This window comes from Vigna unguiculata, chromosome 11 (genome assembly GCF_037176805.1).
Source record: "Vigna unguiculata cultivar grain cowpea cultivar isolate G323 ecotype 2 chromosome 11, ASM3717680v1, whole genome shotgun sequence".
Classification (NCBI taxonomy): Eukaryota; Viridiplantae; Streptophyta; class Magnoliopsida; order Fabales; family Fabaceae; genus Vigna; species Vigna unguiculata.
The window spans coordinates 44183215-44201549 of record NC_140802.1 but is presented as its reverse complement, the minus strand read 5'-3'; the positions used below and the strand labels follow the sequence as shown (position 1 = coordinate 44201549).

Genomic DNA, 18335 nt, shown 5'->3' with positions numbered 1-18335 from the left:
AATACCAAAATAACATGATCATTTTTAATATAGAAACACTTTGTATTTTCATGCTAACTTCTTAATCTCCAACATGACTTATCTATATATTTCAATGAAAATAATTTAATAATGTCTTCACAGTTTTGTGCTAATCCAGACTTTCAAAAGAAATTTAAATTATAAAATTCTACGAGTAATTGAATTACTTATAAAATTACATAATTTTAAATTGTATATAAATTTATGTATCGTTTTTATTTCTCTCTCCGTTTCAGTATTAATGGTTGAAATTTTGGTAATATATGTAATCCAGTATTCTTTATTGATAAACGTCTTTGTAATAAGTATTTTTATTGCCGAGATCAATTATATTATGATTTATTTCTATAGAATATATAAAAGTTAACAAAAAAAAATCTTTCGGTAATATTAATTATACAATTGTGATTAGTTAAAAATAATTTCAACTAATGTTATTTGAGAAAATGTTTTTATTAATTTCAATTAAAAAATTGATCAATTTTAATAACATAATAGCATCAATCTAAGATCAACTAAAAAAATATCATTGATATTTTTAAAATATTAAAAATTGTTCGATATTTAACAAATTTTTATTTAAATAATGACAAGTGAAGTATTTTATTTAAATAATAAAATTAAAAATTCAATAAATTTAAATTACTTTTAGCATTTAAAAAGTAAAATAAAAAAAGAGAGAGTATAAAATAAAATTAATTTAATTCCATCTATTTAAATATTTTATAAATTATGAAACTCTCTCCTAATACAAAGTTATAAAGTATGCTAATTAGAAAATATTTCTATATATTTTGAAATATTGTAATTTACTTTGCTGAACTGATTGTATTTGTAAGGTTGGCCAATTATACATAAATGTATATGATTTAGTATCCTAATTTTAAAATTGTATGTGGTTTGGAGCTCTTATAATGCAAAAAACAGTATATATATTGAGTTAAGTTTTTTGGTTGTTATAAGGTTTATGTCTATTGAATGTGATATTCTATCTTACAATTTCATCTTTCGAAATCTATAACTGTTTTCTTTCCTATTTGGTAGATCATAAATCCTATTCTCAACACATCCATTCTTATTTCAACAATATATTTTACCCACATCACTCAACTACTTCCATTTTCATAACCTTATGCTCTTTTTCTGCTTTTCGGTGTGCTATAATCTGGCCAATTCATAATGTAGCTTCTCCCTGCATGAGATTGGGAAAAATTTACAATGGAAAAGAGTAATAATGATTGAAATTAAGCTTCTTATATCTTGAATGAAAATTTGCACCTGAATGTTGTAGTATCTATGATGATTAATCTTGTACTTCTACTTGATTGATTTTGGATTAACATGTGTTTTGTCGAATATTCTATATTAAATTGAAATAAAACGATTTTATAATATACAAATGAATATAAATCTTATCTTATTTAAGTCAACTTTTAGATTGAGTTACATTTAAAGTTTATTTTTAAATTGGTCAGAGTCATTGAAAGCACGTACTAGCAAGATTTGTTATTTGTTAAATTTATTGTTGCTTGTTATCGGACCATTATTAATATTTAATTTTATGGCTAAGTGATTTTGGAAGGTGCTGAAAACCTCATATTGACCGATTGAATTTATAAAATTAAATTTGACTTTTAAAATCTAATTCTTAATAAATTTAACTCTCATATTAAGTGAGAGTGGACATGTTGAATAATAATAAAAAGGTTAAATATGTTTTTGGTCCTTGATTTTCAGTGAATTTTGGAATTAGTCCATTTAGAAACTTTGAACCAATTTAGTTCTACATATTTCGAAATATGTGGATTTAGTCTTTTTAATCAAATTTTGTTAGGTTTATTTGATGTTTCGTACGCATTTCAGGATTATATTTGATTTGTTTATAATGTTTGACACATTTTTGCTTTAATGTTAAGTCAAATACTATTATGAAACACGCTTAAAATGTCAAATAAACTTAACAAAATTTGATTAAAATGACTAAATCCACATATTTTGAAAGATAATAATAACTAAATTAGTCTAAAGTTTCAAAATAAATTAATTTCAAAATTTACTAAAAGTTAAGGGACTAAAAACATATTTAACCCTAATAAAAATATATCTATAAATTTATTGTGTTAAAATTTTGAATTAAAAATTATAATACAATTTTAACTCTATGTTTTATTAATAAATCTCTTTACTTAATCTCTTGAAAGACCCATTACTTGTGTGTGAAGGTTATGATTTTCTTTCAACCGTTAAGGCTCGTTGGTCCAAAAAGAAAAAGAAGAAAGAAGACAAACATGGAAGGTTCATTTTTTCCAACTACTTTCATCTACCAACGGAGAAAAATGGTAATAGGCAAGTTATGGTTCCATGTCTATTTTGTTGAAGTCCTCTTTCCCACGTAATTTATTCTTTCAGATGAATTTAAGAGTTAACTTTACCATGTTTTCATGCTACCATAAACCATAAAACTTTTTATTTTCTGCATTTTCATGGGCATGAATGTATAAAAGAATACTAATAGATTTTTGTTGTGTTTTGTGAGCATTATTGAAAATCTGTAACTAAATAATATTATCACTGGTGTTGTAGTTTTGATATTTCGACTAAAAGATAACGAAACAGATGATTGACAGACTGTGATTGTAAGCATCACAGCATGGGAAGCCATCTGCACAAATAATGACAAAACATCATCGCCAAACAATCACGGATAACATATTCCAACATTAGTGTTACCGAATTATTATTTTTAAGAGAAAAAATCGAAAATTTTGTATGCTCTTAATTCAGTTTTTATTTTTTGTTACTCTTTTTTACCGGTTGGATTTAGATATGTTAAAAAAATATATAGGTATTTGTAGATAAAATTCGAAATGAGTAGAAAATGAATATTGTAAATGGATATCTGCAGATAACGGGTACAAGTACATTTTAACGGAACGAGTATGAATATCATAGTATCCGTATCCGTGAATATCCATACTCGTTATACTCTAATTTAAATTAAAAATAAATAAAAGCATGATTAAAATATTAACATATTGATTTTGAATAAGTTATTTTTTTATCAATTAGTTTAAACGAAATTTATTTCTTTTTAAACTGTCATTCAACATTATTTAAATGAGTTATTTGGACTTTGTTTAAAATTTACGAAGATTATGTATTGTATATTATTTGAATTTACAATTAAAATATGTTGTTAAATATTTATTTATTTATTTTGTAAATACCCGCGAGTACCATGAATATTCATGAATATTAACAAATTATGTAGATATTTATATAATGGATACTGACAAATATGAATACAGGACGAAACAAATATTATTTATCCAACATGTAGCATACAAAATAGTTATTATCCGTATTCTACTCGTCCTATTGACATTCTCAGTTGGGTTTACCTATTTCAAAGTTAACCATAAACAATATATCCATAAATAGAAATTTAGTTATACTTTCTTGCCTTAAGGGGCAACATTCCACAACAATTATTGATAAATCATTCAAAAAAATTCTTTCTAATGTACAAAATATGTTTATTTTTTCTCTTTTATATATATATATATATATATATATATATATATATATATATATATATATATATATATATATCGTTTTAAACATTAAAACAAAATTTTATCAAGATTTATACAATTTTTTAGGTATTATTTTTGAATAAAATATAGATTTTACCAAGCTAATCTATATAATATGACAAAAGTTTACAATTAGATGTCGGAATAAGTTATTGAAGTGAACTTTTGAAAAATAAAATATCAAAAAGACATCTAAGAAACCATATAATAATTATTATTATTATTATTATTTTACTTATAAGCTGTCCTAATCCATTAAAAGTTTCGGTAGTTTCCAGGACTAAAATAGTTCTTTAATTAAAATTTCATAAATTAATTAAATTCATTAAGACCAACTGACATAACTTTCATATAACTGTTCCAAAATTGACACATCTCCGTTACATAAGGGAAGTTTCAAATGAAAAAGGAAATCAACTGAAAGTAAGTTACTTTTGTGTTTTGTTGATGAAGACATGGACGGCCAAGATTTCATCAAGAAAAAAATATCTTAAATCAAAATTAAATATAAGTGTTTGGATAATCTAATCTAATCAAAAAGACATCCACTAATTAACTTACTACCTACATTATTTATTAATAGCAATTCATTAGCTAGATGTATCATGTGATTGCCACGTGGACGACCAAGATCAATAAGCGGAATATACTATGCAATTTGATAGGTGTCACAATATTTTTGGGTGTATATGAATTTCCCGCCCTTAGCACTGTGGGGCCCATACTTGCTTTCTCACTTTTGTATTAATATTTCGTACCTGTATTTTTAATTATCCCTCATCTTTGAATTCCAAAAACACCCTCGCAATCTTCATATTATTACCAAATTAAACTTCTATTTAAAATAGTAACCTTCAACTAACTTATACCGTTAGTTTGATTTTTTTTTTCTCCCAGTTGTAATTTTGATATTTTTTTACAAAATATATAATTTGGTTTTAAAATTATTCTCTGTAATTTATTACACTAATCTTAATGATTTTATTATTTTGATTCAGAACTTATTTTTGAGTTTTAGAATATATTCAGTATTAAATTAAATATGGTAGCAGGTTTTTATCATTGTTATCCTTTCCAATGTTGTAAAAAAAGTACGAATATAATAAATAATTAAATTAAAAGTGAAACTATTTATATACATTTAAAAATTAAAAGGCTAAAATTACTTAAATACCAGAAAATAAAAATCAAGGAAATGAATTTTGAGCAGTATGATACAAAAGAAAAACAAAATCACATTGATCTAATATACATATCAAAATCATATTTCAACGTTTTCTCATTAAAAAGAAATTATGGCTTTTTTCATGACTGACTATGATTGTTGAATTACCAGTAGATAAGTTACAGGTCAAAAAATTAAATGTTTCTATTGAAATAATAAGAAAAAAAATATTAAAAATGCAATTTTATGCTTTTTAACAATTAAATTATTTTTAATTTGAACCAGTATTCTTTGATTCTAATTAATGTTTTTTTAAGGGAACACATATCATTTTGATAGAATCATATAAAAAGTAAATTTGGGCATTTAAAATCATTACTAAAATTTCGGTAAAAGAAATCATGAATAAAGATAAATTATTCTCATTTGAGTTTATTCAGAGCATATGAACCATTACTTTACATTATTTAATAAATTCTTTCAAATACATTAAAATTCATTAAATATTTTTATAATTTTATAATACAAAACCATTTAATACTAAATGATTTGTTTGATTAATCTTCCATGTATATATAATTTATTTAATAAACATCATATCTATTTATTAATTTTTTATTAAATGATTTCTACAAGTTTTAATATAGTAAACAATTTAAAAATGTTTTATTTAATTAATCTTATAATATATATTTAAAAATATTTGAGTAAATTAAATATGACTGTAGAGTTGCTGTATATAATCTTAATAAAATAGTTCTGTACAAATAAAGGATTTAATAAAATTTAATAAGTTGATAAGATGCATATATTTAATACAATTCATTAATTATTTATTAAATAATTTTTTAATTTATTACAAAAAATGTAACACTAATTAATGTATATACCCATTTGAATTAAAGTAGTTGTTTTTTTAGCAATTTTTCTTACTTTTTGTATCCTTTCAAATTATCATGTATGAATTATCTATAATAAATCTAAGATATAGTTCATATGTAAAAATATGTATTCAATGTAAACTTGAATATAATTTACATATTAAAAAAATATTTATTTATTATTAAAAATAATTATATTAAATAAATATTGATTCTATATATGAAATAATAGTCAATATATTTTTTATTTTTGAAATGTTATCATTCTTATTAAATGAATACACATTCCTTATCCTAATATTATTAATCCTGTTAATTGTTGATTTTTTAAATATACCACTACATTTGAATTTTAAAATTAACTACTTTAATAACTACTTTGTCATTAGATTCAATTAATACACCTTAATATCACAAATGATCATTTAATTTAATTTTAATTTATTATTTCTTTTAAAAATATTGGTTGATTTTATTATCAAGATGTTTATTTAGTTGGTTATATATAACTAAATATAAATATTTGTCTTACTTAAAATAAATGTGTATGGTTTGGTGGAAGGGCATTTATGAAAAAGTGTAAAAAGATGTATAGAAATTCACTATACGGTAACGTACACTGCAGAGAAACGCACGCGTTCTTGGCGGCACTTCACGTCAACTGTGGTTTTGGATTTTCTTCTCTCTCTTTATTTCGCTTTCTCTCTCTATTTATTTCCTCTCCCATTCCTTTGTTTTCTCTGCCAATAAAACTCTTTTCTCCTTCTCTTTTACACACTCTGACTTTCAGTTTCAGCTTCTCTTTTTCTTTCACTATTGTTTTCTGCTTCACATTTTGCAATTTTCAGACAGAAGCAGAAAATTGTTCGCTCAACGTTGTTAGGTCAGTCTGTTTTAGATCCGTTGTGTATCTTTGTTCAAGTTTCGATTCCTGTATTTCTAGATTATGTTTTTATTATTTTGAATCTGTTTCTGGTGTTGTTTATGTAATTTTTGATTATGTTTGTTGATGTTGGTTGGTACGCAGTGTGTGATAATATTTGTAGAGATTATTTTGCTTCTTAATTTATTGTCTTTCTCGATTGTTTAGATGGTCTCACTGTGTGGTGTTTCTGTTACTATTGCCAAGTTATTGTGAATGCGATGAGAAAGATGACAGTGTTTGTTTATGATTAATCTAGTAGGTGACTGGAATTTGAAAATTTTTCTTATACTAATTTATATTTGGGAGTCTTTGATTTATTTGTTGGATGGATGGATTTTTTTTTATGAACTGGTTGTGTTGTTAACTTGTTGTGCAGGCTTTTGAGTCCTCTGATGGCAAGTGATTCTTTTGTGATTTCCAATGGCAATGGCAATGGCAAGTCAGAGCCTCCTCGACAGAGGACTTACCAAGCAGTAGTGATTGCCACCAGAGATATGGGCATTTCTAAGGATGGAAAATTGCCCTGGACGTTACCCACTGATCTCAAATTTTTTGATGAGGTCACTACTATAACGTCTGATCCGGGGAAGAAGAATGCCGTTGTGATGGGTAGAAAAACATGGGAGAGTATCCCTCCTGAGAATAGGCCTCTTCCTGGTCGCCTTAACGTTGTTCTGACTCGCTCGGGTAGCTTTGATATTGCAACTGCAGAGAATGTTGTAATATGTGGAAGTGTGTCTTCTGCTATGGAACTGTTGGCTGCTTCTCCGTACTGCCTGTCAATTGAGAAAGTATTTCTTACAGGAGGTGGTGAGATATTCAGGTATATATATATTTTTTTACCTTCCTGCTTCTTTCGTTTTGTAATCATATTAAGCTTTTTCTTTTACTGGTGGTGTAGCTGATAATTGTTATGTACAGAGAGGCTCTTAATGCACCTGGATGCGAAGCTGCTCATATTACAGAAATTGAGGCAAGCATTGAGTGTGACACTTTTATGCCTCGAGTTGATACCTCTCTATTTCAGCCATGGTATTCATCATTTCCTTTGGTGGAAGACAACCTCCGCTATTCTTTCACCACTTATGTGCGTGTAAGGAGTTCTCCGGCTGAGTCCCTAGGTCAGAATGCTGATCCAGTTTTTGATAATGGTTCAGACTCTTTAAAATTTGAGGTCAATAAATTTTCTTTTCTTCCAAAATTCATTTATGAGAGACATGAGGAGTTTAAGTATCTAAGTTTGGTTCGAGAAATTATTTCTGAAGGCACAATTAAGGATGATAGGACAGGGACTGGTACCTTGTCGAAATTTGGCTGCCAGGTAATATCTTGATTGTTCTGTTCAGCAGTTGCAATGATTTATATGTATGTTTACACCTTCTCTATAATTCCACAGATGAGGTTTAATCTGCGCAGAAACTTTCCGCTTCTAACAACCAAGGTATGTATGAATTTGTATAAACTACTGCATAGTAATTTCTTATTATTGTGTTTCGTTTCCTTATGTTATTTTGATTTGTTGTCACTTTTAAAGTTTATGAAGACTGAAGAAGAATATATACTGTACTTCATGATATAAAAGTTGACATCATTTCTTCATTTGGTTCCTAGAAAGTGTTTTGGCGAGGGGTTGTTGAGGAGCTTCTTTGGTTTATCAGCGGCTCAACAAGTGCCAAGGTAATGATATCTGTACCAATCTTTTCCGCGCAGACGTGCATACATGCCCTTTTCTAGTTATGTTACTGTTCACAAAGTCGCTAGCACGAACCAAATATTGGGGAACTAGGTTGGTTTACTTGATACTATTTTAGCTTGGTAAAGAATGGGGATAGACCCATGGTTAGCTTTGGAGTCTTCTACCCAACTCATTATTCCTTGTTTTTTTTCTTTCAAAATTTTAATCAACTTATACATTGTGTTGTGAATCAAAATGATATAATATGTTTGGATCCTTATTAATCTGTGCACGGATGACTAAGATATCAATACCTTTCTTGTTCAATGATTTATTAGTGACTAAACGTCGTGATAAAGTGAGGCTTTCGAGAATTTGTAAGCCGGCTTTACATTAGTTGGCTCTAATTTTGATAATAAGTCCCTATGTTCATGAATTAGGGGTTTTAGATTAGTTGACTCTAGTTTTGATAATAAATCCCTATGTCCATAAAATTGGCATTATGGTGAATTAGGAGGTGAATTTATGTTTAGGAAGTGAGATACGACCAGAGTGAATTTTATTCTGAAATCATTTTGTATTGACAGGTGCTGCAAGAAAAAGGCATTCATATCTGGGATGGCAATGCATCTAGAGAATACCTTGATAGGCAAGCATGACCTACTAATTTTTGTGGGAACTACATTTTTTTCTTCTCCGTGCATTTGTTAACTGGATTTACAATATATATACAGCATTGGTTTGAGAGAAAGGGAGGAGGGTGACTTAGGACCTGTTTATGGGTTTCAGTGGAGGCACTTTGGAGCCAAGTAGGTGGATGTACCTTTATTTTATATGTCACTAGGCATCATTTTGTGGCCTTGCTTAGTTCCTTATTTTCCGTCGTCATTTTACAGGTATACTGACATGCATGCTGACTACTCTGGCCAAGGATTTGACCAGCTTCTGGATGTTATTAACAAGATAAAGCATAACCCTGATGATCGACGGATCATTCTTTCAGCTTGGAATCCATCTGATCTTAAATTGATGGCACTTCCCCCCTGCCACATGTTTGCCCAGGTCTGCAGCTATATTTGCGTTTATCTTGGAATAACTATCTCTTTCTCTCGTTCTCTGATGTTTTGTCAACAAAAAAATTCCTGCAGTTTTACGTAGCAAGTGGGGAATTATCGTGTCAAATGTATCAGCGATCTGCGGACATGGGCCTGGGGGTGCCATTTAATATTGCATCTTATGCTCTCCTGACATGCATGATTGCTCATGTTTGTGGTAAGCAAATTATGTCACTGTTATAGACTTAAATTTGTTGTCAGACGTATATGGCATCTTAATTCCTTTTCATGATACAGATTGGTCATTATTTTATTTTAAATGACTTTAAGCTGATTAATGAGTTATGATTCACAAAGATTTTGTATTATTATGATTAGTATACTTTTTGTATGGAATGGCAGAATAGTCCTTTTGAATGCCAGTAACCAGATTCTCTAAAAAATTAGAAGGCCCTTAAAACGAAAAATATAGGTTTGGGTGTGGCTCTGATGTTTTTGGGTTGTAATCTTACGTAGAGAAATACGGAAATACGGCTTTTATATTAAAGTAAATTGACATCAGATATCGGACTGATCTAACCATATCATATCCTGTTCTTGTCAGACCTTATTCCGGGTGATTTTAGTCATGTTATCGGGGATGCACATGTTTACCGCAATCATGTGAGACCTTTGCAGGAACAGCTTCAGAATCAACCAAAACCTTTTCCGGTAGGTGTAAATGTTAAAAAAAAAAACATTTGCTTGACGTAGATGCCCACAAAATATTTACAATTATGCACTCGTATAAACTGCCTTTTCCTTGTTGATTACCTATACCTCAATTCAGATTTTGAAGATAAACCCAAAGAAGAAAGATATAGATTCCTTTGTTGCTGCCGATTTCAAGCTCATAGGATATGACCCTCACCAGAAGATAGAAATGAAGATGGCTGTTTAGGGATCTTGTAAGTTTCTCAAACCCTGCCTCTATGCTTTCTGAAATGGGGCATGTTATATATATATATATATATATATATATATATATATATATATATTATATTTTCTTGATTTTATTTATGCAAGGAATTTTTATATTATGTGGTTGACACTTGCACCTGTGGCAAACATAAAAAACAGCTGATTAGGATTCATATTGAACTAGTTTTGAATGGCTGACAGTAAAAAATCTGCTCTTCCAAAAAACGAAAATTGAAGTAAAATTGGCTTTTCAAATTTGTATATTACACGACATAAAAATTTTGAAAACCAATTTCACTAGTAATTTTCTGAATTTAGAGGCACACACTGAAAATACGTTATTAATTTCTTTTCAAATTAACAGAGAATGCATCGGTAGTGCTGTACATTTTTTTTTGAAACTGTAGTCACTATCATATTTTAGTCATCAAACTGAAACATTGTATTTTCATTGTTTCAGGTATAACCATAGGACCTATATATTAAATTTATGGACAAATAAAAGAATATCGCTGGATATACTTCAAGCTTTGCTTGTTACTACTGTTAATCCTTTAGGTCCACATGTCTCGTGGCTCTAAGGTGATTTAGGTTAAGGGTTTTTTTCATTTCTTTCCCATTGTCATGGTATACTTTTGACTTTTGAGGGATTTTTTATATGTATTGTGTTGGCCATTTTATTATGATTCTTTACCTCCCCCGGCCACAGTCAAAAAAAAAGGAAAGAAGTGCCAGAATCACTGGGATGTTTCATTCCTACATCTTTTTTCTGGTCTTCTTTAATCTTTTGACACTCTTCATTGTTACTTATTTTTGTTGTTTCTGTATATTATCCTTGCCAATTTTCCGCTGTGATTTGGAGCCATCAGCGCGGAAATAAGTACAGGATGGATTCAAAAAATACATATATGTATCAAAACTCAAAGATGCTTAAAAGATCGTTATTTATATCTTAACAACTTCTTTTCTGAATTATCCATGGATATGTGGGTGCTGCTGCTCTTTTCTTTATGTAAATATTAGTCTCCACAGTCCACCCGTTTTGGATCTTCTCAAATGCTAAATTGGCACAAGATTAGAGAATATAATAAGAGCAAAAATTTAATTTATATTTGTGATGTTTAATATCTTTATTAGAGTGTCTTGATATTACATAAAATGTAAAATCTGAAGTTAATTTTTTTTTATATCTAAAGAGCAATCTTTCATTTAACAAGGTAAAAAAGTTATTAAAGTGAGATATGCTAAGATTCTTGTGTTGGAGTAAAATTTACCATAAGATATGAGAAGTGATGTGACCTAAAATAAATTACGATTAAAATTTAAAGAAACATTCAAACATATCTTAGTAACTATTTCTTACTCTTTTTGTTTTAAAGTTGAGTTATTTTTAAGTCTGATTGAAATGTGTGCATTATAAGTTGTAGATGCGTATAAGTTTGACTTGTGTAAAATCAACCAGGCGGTTGATCTGTTTTGTTAATCATGGACTGTAAGGTTATGCAATTAGTAAATAAAGTTTTTGCAAGAAATTACAGTGAGGATTTTTAACTCAAATTTTATTTCTTATAAGTTTATTTTTATAAAAGTGTATTTAAAACTAAATATTATTTAAATATGTAATGTATAAATTATGACAGATTAAGTCAACCTTGACTAATTAGATGACCGGCTTTTTAATGAGTCATCAGTGGTGACGTACATGGCAGCACCACCGCTTATGGCAGTTGCGCAGATGGTCAGATCAGAGTTGAAACCGGAAGATGAAATTTTATAATTCATATATTATCATGCTTTCAAAAGAAAATATATATAAGCATTAAATATCTTAAAATAAAGAAATATTTTGAAGTGAAATTTACTTCGTTAGTAAAGTTTTTTTTTTTTTTTCTTTTCATGAATAAGAGCACGCAAAACAAATTTATCTCTCTTCAGTGTCACACTAAAGAAAATATTTAAATGAACTGGACGGGTTAATCCTAGAACATTGTTTTTATTTATAGTTTCCCACTCAACTTTTGTCGTTTCTATGTATAAATTAAGGTTATATGTCTAATTGCACCAACTGTTTGTTATGATCTTCATTTAACTGGATTCAGAAAAAGAAATATCATCATTGAAAGGTGAGAGGTGCTTTCATCTTCAATTCATGATTTCGTTTCTTCTCAAGAAGGAGCTCCATGAGGCTGTTGAGTGCAATATCCGGGTCTTCATCCAGCAAAAACTGCTCCCCTACCTCCGCAGGAGTGACATCGATCACCCCAAGCAAGTTCTCAATTTGAACAAAAAGTGGGTGCTCCGTGATCCCAAGGTAATTGGAAGCCAGCATTTTGAACCCACCTGGGGTGCAGTAAGTCATGTCAATGTGCACATCCATACGCCCAGGACGCAAGAGAGCAGGGTCCAATTTCTCCTTATGATTCGTCGTGAACACTACGATCCTCTCATTCCCACAACTCGACCACAACCCATCTATGAAATTCAAGAACCCCGACAATGTCACCTGCAAAAACAGTAAGCGAGATTCAAAGCCATTTTTTGATGCTTGAAAGAAAGGGTATAAAATAAAACTGACTCATCAGTATCTGAAACTAAGAAAAAATTGTGATTGTATTGTATTATACCTGGGGTGCTGAAAAATGGTGCGGGATGAAGTGGTGGGGTTGTGATGATTTAGGTTTAGGTTTTGCAAGCCTATCCTGCAAATGAAGGGAGCAATCAATGTCCTCCACAACAAGAATGGAACGATTCCCGGTGGCAATCAACAATCTCCTAAGGTCAGAATTTCCATTAACAGCAGCGAGTTCCAAGTCATAGACATCGAAATTCAGATAATTAGCCATAGCAGCAATCAAACTCGATTTCCCGGTCCCAGGGGGACCCGAAAGCAAGTACCCTCTCTTCCACGCCTTCCCAACACTCTTATATAAACCCTTTCTCTCCACAAACCTATCCAAATCCCTAATTATCATCTCCTTCAATTCCCAATCCATCGCCACAGTCGCAAACGTCGCAGGGTGCTCAAGATTCACGCCCTGCCACGACTCCCCCCTCCCTCCCATCCGAAACCGCATGTCCTTCACCGTGAACAGCCTCAGCGTCTTCCTCCGCTCACGCGCCGCATCCGCCTCCTTCATCACGCGCGGAAAATACTCCGCCAGAACCATCTCCCGGTGCTTCTTGTGGAACCGCACCTCGAAGAAGTGCACCGCGTAATTCGATTTGCCAAGTCGGGACACCAGCCTCCACCGGAACGGCACGCCGTTGAAGGAGTCCGTGATCTCGTCGTTTCCGTCCATGAGGAGGGACACGTGGCGCGATCTCGAAGTCATCGTGGCGCGGAAGCGCTTCGTGTTCGGCGCCTCCTGCGGCTTGAGGTAGAACTGCGCCGCGGCGAAGAGCGGGTTCGGAGTGATCCCGTTGAATTCGTCGATGACGAGGGTGACTTCGGTGGAGAAAGAGGAGAGGAGTTTTGAGAGTTTGGAGTAGAAGTAGTTTTGGAACTCCTGGGGAATGTAGTTGTGGGTGAAGGAGCGGAGGAGCATCACGGTGGCCGCCACGGACGCCGCCGTGGAGACTACGTTTTGAAATTTGGAAGTCATGATTGGGCCGTAATTGGGCTGGAATTTGGCGGGCTGCTGTAATAATCGCTACGAACAGAAAGAAAACCAAAACTGAAGAATATTATTGTGAGGACGGGAATTTAGGTTTTATTACTGAAATCTGAAACTGTCAAGTGATGCAATTTATGATCATTGATTTTATTTTGAGAGTTTAGTTGTTTTCAGTATTGTTGTTCTCTCGTTGCATTTTCCTCACTGACCTTGATTTCTACTAATGGGTCTTCTTTCTTCCATTGCAGGAAACTTCTTTGAGCTTCACTGCATTTACCACCTTAATTCCTCAAATACCCTTAACTCAGAGCGGAAGGTACGCTTACGCCTTGCTTGTCAAAACCGATTACGAAAATTGTTGATGTCAGACTGATATCACAAACTTAATAGAGAAGAAAGAAAAAAAAAATATATATATATATATATAGAATTTTGTTTTTGTCATTTGTTGAATGGAAATGTATTACTATAAAAAACATTTAATGTAAATTATTTAAAATTTCACAAGTATAATTCATTTAAACTAGAACCAATTTAATTACATTTAACCAATAAATATTGATTGCTTTAAAAATAAATGATGTGAATATAGCATTTGATTTTAATGTAATACACTTTGAATTAAGTTAATTTCATGCAATCACCATATATATATTAAATGTTTTCTTACCTTTTATATTCTCCTGTATTTATAGTTGAAACCATTATAATTTAGTTATAATGTAGTTTATATTATTTGTCTTTAATGTACTTTTTTTAAAAAGTAAATATATTTTTTCTACTCTAACTGTATCATAAATTAACAATATTATGAATTGTATATTTCTTTTATTTTTATTACTGCCTATTTGAAAATAACAAAAAAATCAGCTAATATTTACTAATTTCTATCAAATTTAAATCAGCTAATATTTTTATACGTTTATCCATTTAAGTGTGATTAGGGTAACCCGGTTCACAGAAGAAAATTCAGGAACTAAATTAGTTGTGATGTTTATAAACTAAGTTTTTTACAATATGAAAAACTAAAACAGAAAGACACTTTTCATTTTTGTTCTTTATATATTTATTTTGTAATTTTTTCGTTCGATTTTTTTTTCCCTCTCTCTTTTGTTTCATCGGTCAAAAAATAGATTGTATGAAAATTTATTACATTATTTAGAACATGGCTTATTAATGATTAGGATTAGTAAATTCTTACGCAACATGTATAAATCTCAATCTCTAAACCCTAAACCCTAAATCTTAATTTATAACTCCAACTCCCTGACACCCCCTAATCCTTAAATCCTAAATTCTAACTCTAGCGATGAACATTTCCTCCACTCTTCCCATTTTTCACATATCATATTCGCCAAAATTAGTAGGGAAGTGGGAGAAGAAATAAGATGTTTTCTGCATCTGCGTGATTCAAACACTACAAAGCCTCCGCTCACGAATTTTTAATTTATATAAAGGTTGAAGAAGTAGTGAAGAGGATTAGTGTCTCTTTGTGATTTAGGAGGATATTGTTTGTATATTAATTAAACATGCATACCATCTTCCATCTTCTAAGCTTATATCAGTATTAATTAAAATGCTGGGGGATAACAAAAGAGACAAACAGGGTCGAAAAAAATATAATACAAGATAATATCCGAAAGGACAATAGTATTTTGATGGTCGAATTCTTTTTAGGACAATATACTTTAATTTACTTTTTTATCCACTTTTAACCCATCACTTCAATTACCATTAGATCATCACATCACTAAAAAAATCAAAATAGATTATCTAATGATGATTAAAGTACTGGAGTTAAAATAGGTCAAAAAAGATGGATTAAAATATCATTTTCCTTCTTTTTACATTTTATTGATATTACTCATTATTTTTATTTTTTTCTATTTTAAAAATACAAAAAATAATTTTTGGTAAGATAATTTATTCTTATAAAAATGTCAAATAGTACTCGACATTTTTCATACTTGAAAACAGGAGTTTTTTGCATAAATATTGAGTTGCTTTCATTGTTATTGGTGACGCCACTTCGAATGTTGTCAAAGCCCGTGAATTATGGGTGTATTTTGTATATATGAAACTCTTCAGTGCGTATCTGTGGTGAAGAAAAGGTTCAGTACACGTATGCCTAATGTTTTCTACAGAAGTTTTACGCATATAAAAATTCAAAAATATATTTTGAGTTTTTGTGTGAATCACTTAAAACAACGAAACATTTGTCATAGTTTTCTTAAAAACTGGATTGTGATAGCGCAATTATAGAAAACAGAAATTGACATGGGTGGCATGGAAAACTTTTCTTCTCCATTCTTTAGTTCTACCAAATCGATTAAAATCAAGTCTTTCCTTTTTCAGTGTTCATGATGTATATGTTTACATTATGAGAATTTGAAATGTATTCAAATTTTAAAATCTTTTCAGCTTCTTTGTTCGATGGTTTTCTAAAGTTGTTAGACATCAATTACTTGTAATCATACATTGCATGTACTTCATATCAGGATCTTATTATCTATTAAAAAATGACACCAACAAAATATAAAAATCTAATACATTTTAATTTGATTAGGATGTAATATAATATACAATTTCATCCAAACCAAACTTCTTTCCACAAAAATCAATAACGTATAGATACTTTTTAACAATTTTTTTATCATGAATTTGTTTAAATTCAATAAACATTTTACAAAAAAATGTGTGTGTGTGTGTGTTTTATCATGAATTTGTTTAAATTCAATAAACATTTAAAAAGAAAAGATGTGTGTGTGTGAGTTAATTGTTAAACCTTTTCAATATCTAAGTTTTTTGTTATCTATTTTTCTTAAGTTGTTTGCATATTTTGAAATATGTATTTGTATGAAAAGTTTGAGAAACAGACATGAACCTTATCTTTGTTAGCCTATGATTATAATCATACTCTTTATCAAAACATAACTTGTTTTTTTAATTATTTGTTAGATTTTGCAAAGTTAAGTATAATTTAATAATAACTTAGGATTATCTACATCATGAATGTGAGTTAATCAAAATGTTTTTAGTTTTTATCTAAATAATACGTTTTATTGTTAATATTTATAATATTTTTTAATTTTAGTTTAGATATTATATATAATAATGAATTTTTGAAAAAAATTATGTTTTTTACGTTCAAATACCACTAAAGATTCATCTTTTCATCAAAAAACATCTCAAGTTTTCGACAAGCAACCCATTCAATAAAACTAACTCATAAAAAATGGTATTAATTTTTTTTTCAATTTAGTTTGATTAAAAATAATTTATAACTATCCAAATAATAAAATCATATTATAAAGGAGATGAAATTTAAAAAGGTGAATATAAAAAAATATAAAGTGAAAACTTAGAGAGAAAGACATCACATCATGCAAAGAGAGAAAAAAAGAAGTTTTACATCAAATATAAAATCTTGAGAAGTTATTGTTATTACATGTCCTAATTAACATAATTAATTCCTTCTATTACATATTTGTGAATTGAACTCTATCATCATCAATGTATGAATTAGGTTTAGAGATATTTAGGTACACCAATTAAAAAAGTGACCAAGGAACCAACAAAATATCTCACACTTGTGTTCTTAAGGAATCAGTGAGGCCACATGAAATGAAAGTAAAGCATCATCAGATATCACATTGATATAATAAAACTATACAGTAATTAATATACCATTTTTTTTTCTAGTTCTTTCTATCACTTCACTATTTTATTTCTCACTTTTTATCTCTCTTATTTGTATATTATATTTCATGTTTTCTTTTCCTTTTTATTTTTTGCAATTTGTTGCATATTATATGCATCCGGAATTAAAAATTAATGCAAGAGATAATGGAAAAGCAGAATATCTAGTACATGATGGTGATTGGCATATTGAGCTTCTGCACATTAAAATAGTGCTTTTTTCCAATAGTAATTATATTCGATACTCAAACTCTTTTTCTTTTATTTTTTTTTTCTTCCAAACTTTTTTTTCTCATTAGATTTCATTAAAATATAATTTTTGACTGGCAGCACATTAATTTTGAATTTATACTATTTTTTTGTTCAAAGTTGTTTTTACCTAAAAGAATAAAATGCATGCTTGGATGGCAGTTTTAAAAAAAAAAAATTCGGTGCTAAATATAAGTACTTTTGAAAAATAACATTCTTTAAAACTTTTTAAAACTTGTTTAAGATAAAATGAAATTTTTTGTTTCCAGTTTTTTTCTGAAGAGACAACGATTTATAGTATTTATTTATTTATTTTTATACTAAATCAGTATTTGTCTTGTAACTTAAAATCTAACTACCTAGTTTATAAGCTGAATGGATCAAAAGTTTGTCTCTTACATTATTTATTCGAAGAATATCGAATTTATTTTCATCTTCAATTAGTTTAGAATTATAATTTCTATTTTCTTTCTTCGTATCTATCTTTTATTTTTC

The 18335-nt window shown here is 29.4% G+C and overlaps 2 protein-coding genes across 2 annotated transcripts; one reads left to right on the top strand and one right to left on the bottom strand.

Moving 5' to 3' along the window:
- The first annotated feature begins 6413 nt into the window (after window positions 1-6413).
- Window positions 6414-11253, top strand: LOC114168580 (bifunctional dihydrofolate reductase-thymidylate synthase-like). Its single transcript, XM_028053465.2, has 12 exons — window positions 6414-6546; window positions 6965-7411; window positions 7510-7909; window positions 7985-8029; window positions 8200-8265; window positions 8851-8912; window positions 8998-9072; window positions 9160-9325; window positions 9412-9535; window positions 9923-10029; window positions 10148-10265; window positions 10739-11253. Exons 2-11 carry the CDS (start codon window positions 6981-6983, stop codon window positions 10256-10258), a joined length of 1587 nt encoding a protein of 528 aa, XP_027909266.1. The 5' UTR covers window positions 6414-6546; window positions 6965-6980; the 3' UTR covers window positions 10259-10265; window positions 10739-11253.
- A 1081-nt stretch (window positions 11254-12334) lies between these two features.
- On the bottom strand, window positions 12335-14271 carry LOC114168568 (protein HYPER-SENSITIVITY-RELATED 4-like). The gene is made up of 2 exons (XM_028053446.2): window positions 12903-14271; window positions 12335-12781 (listed from the first exon to the last, which is right to left on the bottom strand). The coding sequence occupies exons 1-2, from the start codon at window positions 13878-13880 to the stop codon at window positions 12392-12394; spliced, it is 1368 nt and encodes a 455-aa protein (XP_027909247.2). The 5' UTR covers window positions 13881-14271; the 3' UTR covers window positions 12335-12391.
- Window positions 14272-18335: the final 4064 nt, after the last annotated feature.

Excerpts from the sequence above, each read along its gene's own strand:
- LOC114168580 (XM_028053465.2), top strand. The coding sequence starts at position 6,981 with ATGGCAAGTGATTCTTTTGTGATTTCCAATGGCAATGGCAATGGCAAG. Across the intron at positions 9,326-9,411 it reads CCTGCCACATGTTTGCCCAG|TTTTACGTAGCAAGTGGGGA; the intron begins GTCTGCAGCTAT and ends AAATTCCTGCAG. Across the intron at positions 9,536-9,922 it reads CATGATTGCTCATGTTTGTG|ACCTTATTCCGGGTGATTTT; the intron begins GTAAGCAAATTA and ends TGTTCTTGTCAG.
- LOC114168568 (XM_028053446.2), bottom strand. The coding sequence starts at position 13,880 with ATGACTTCCAAATTTCAAAACGTAGTCTCCACGGCGGCGTCCGTGGCG. Across the intron at positions 12,782-12,902 it reads ACCATTTTTCAGCACCCCAG|GTGACATTGTCGGGGTTCTT; the intron begins GTATAATACAAT and ends CTGTTTTTGCAG.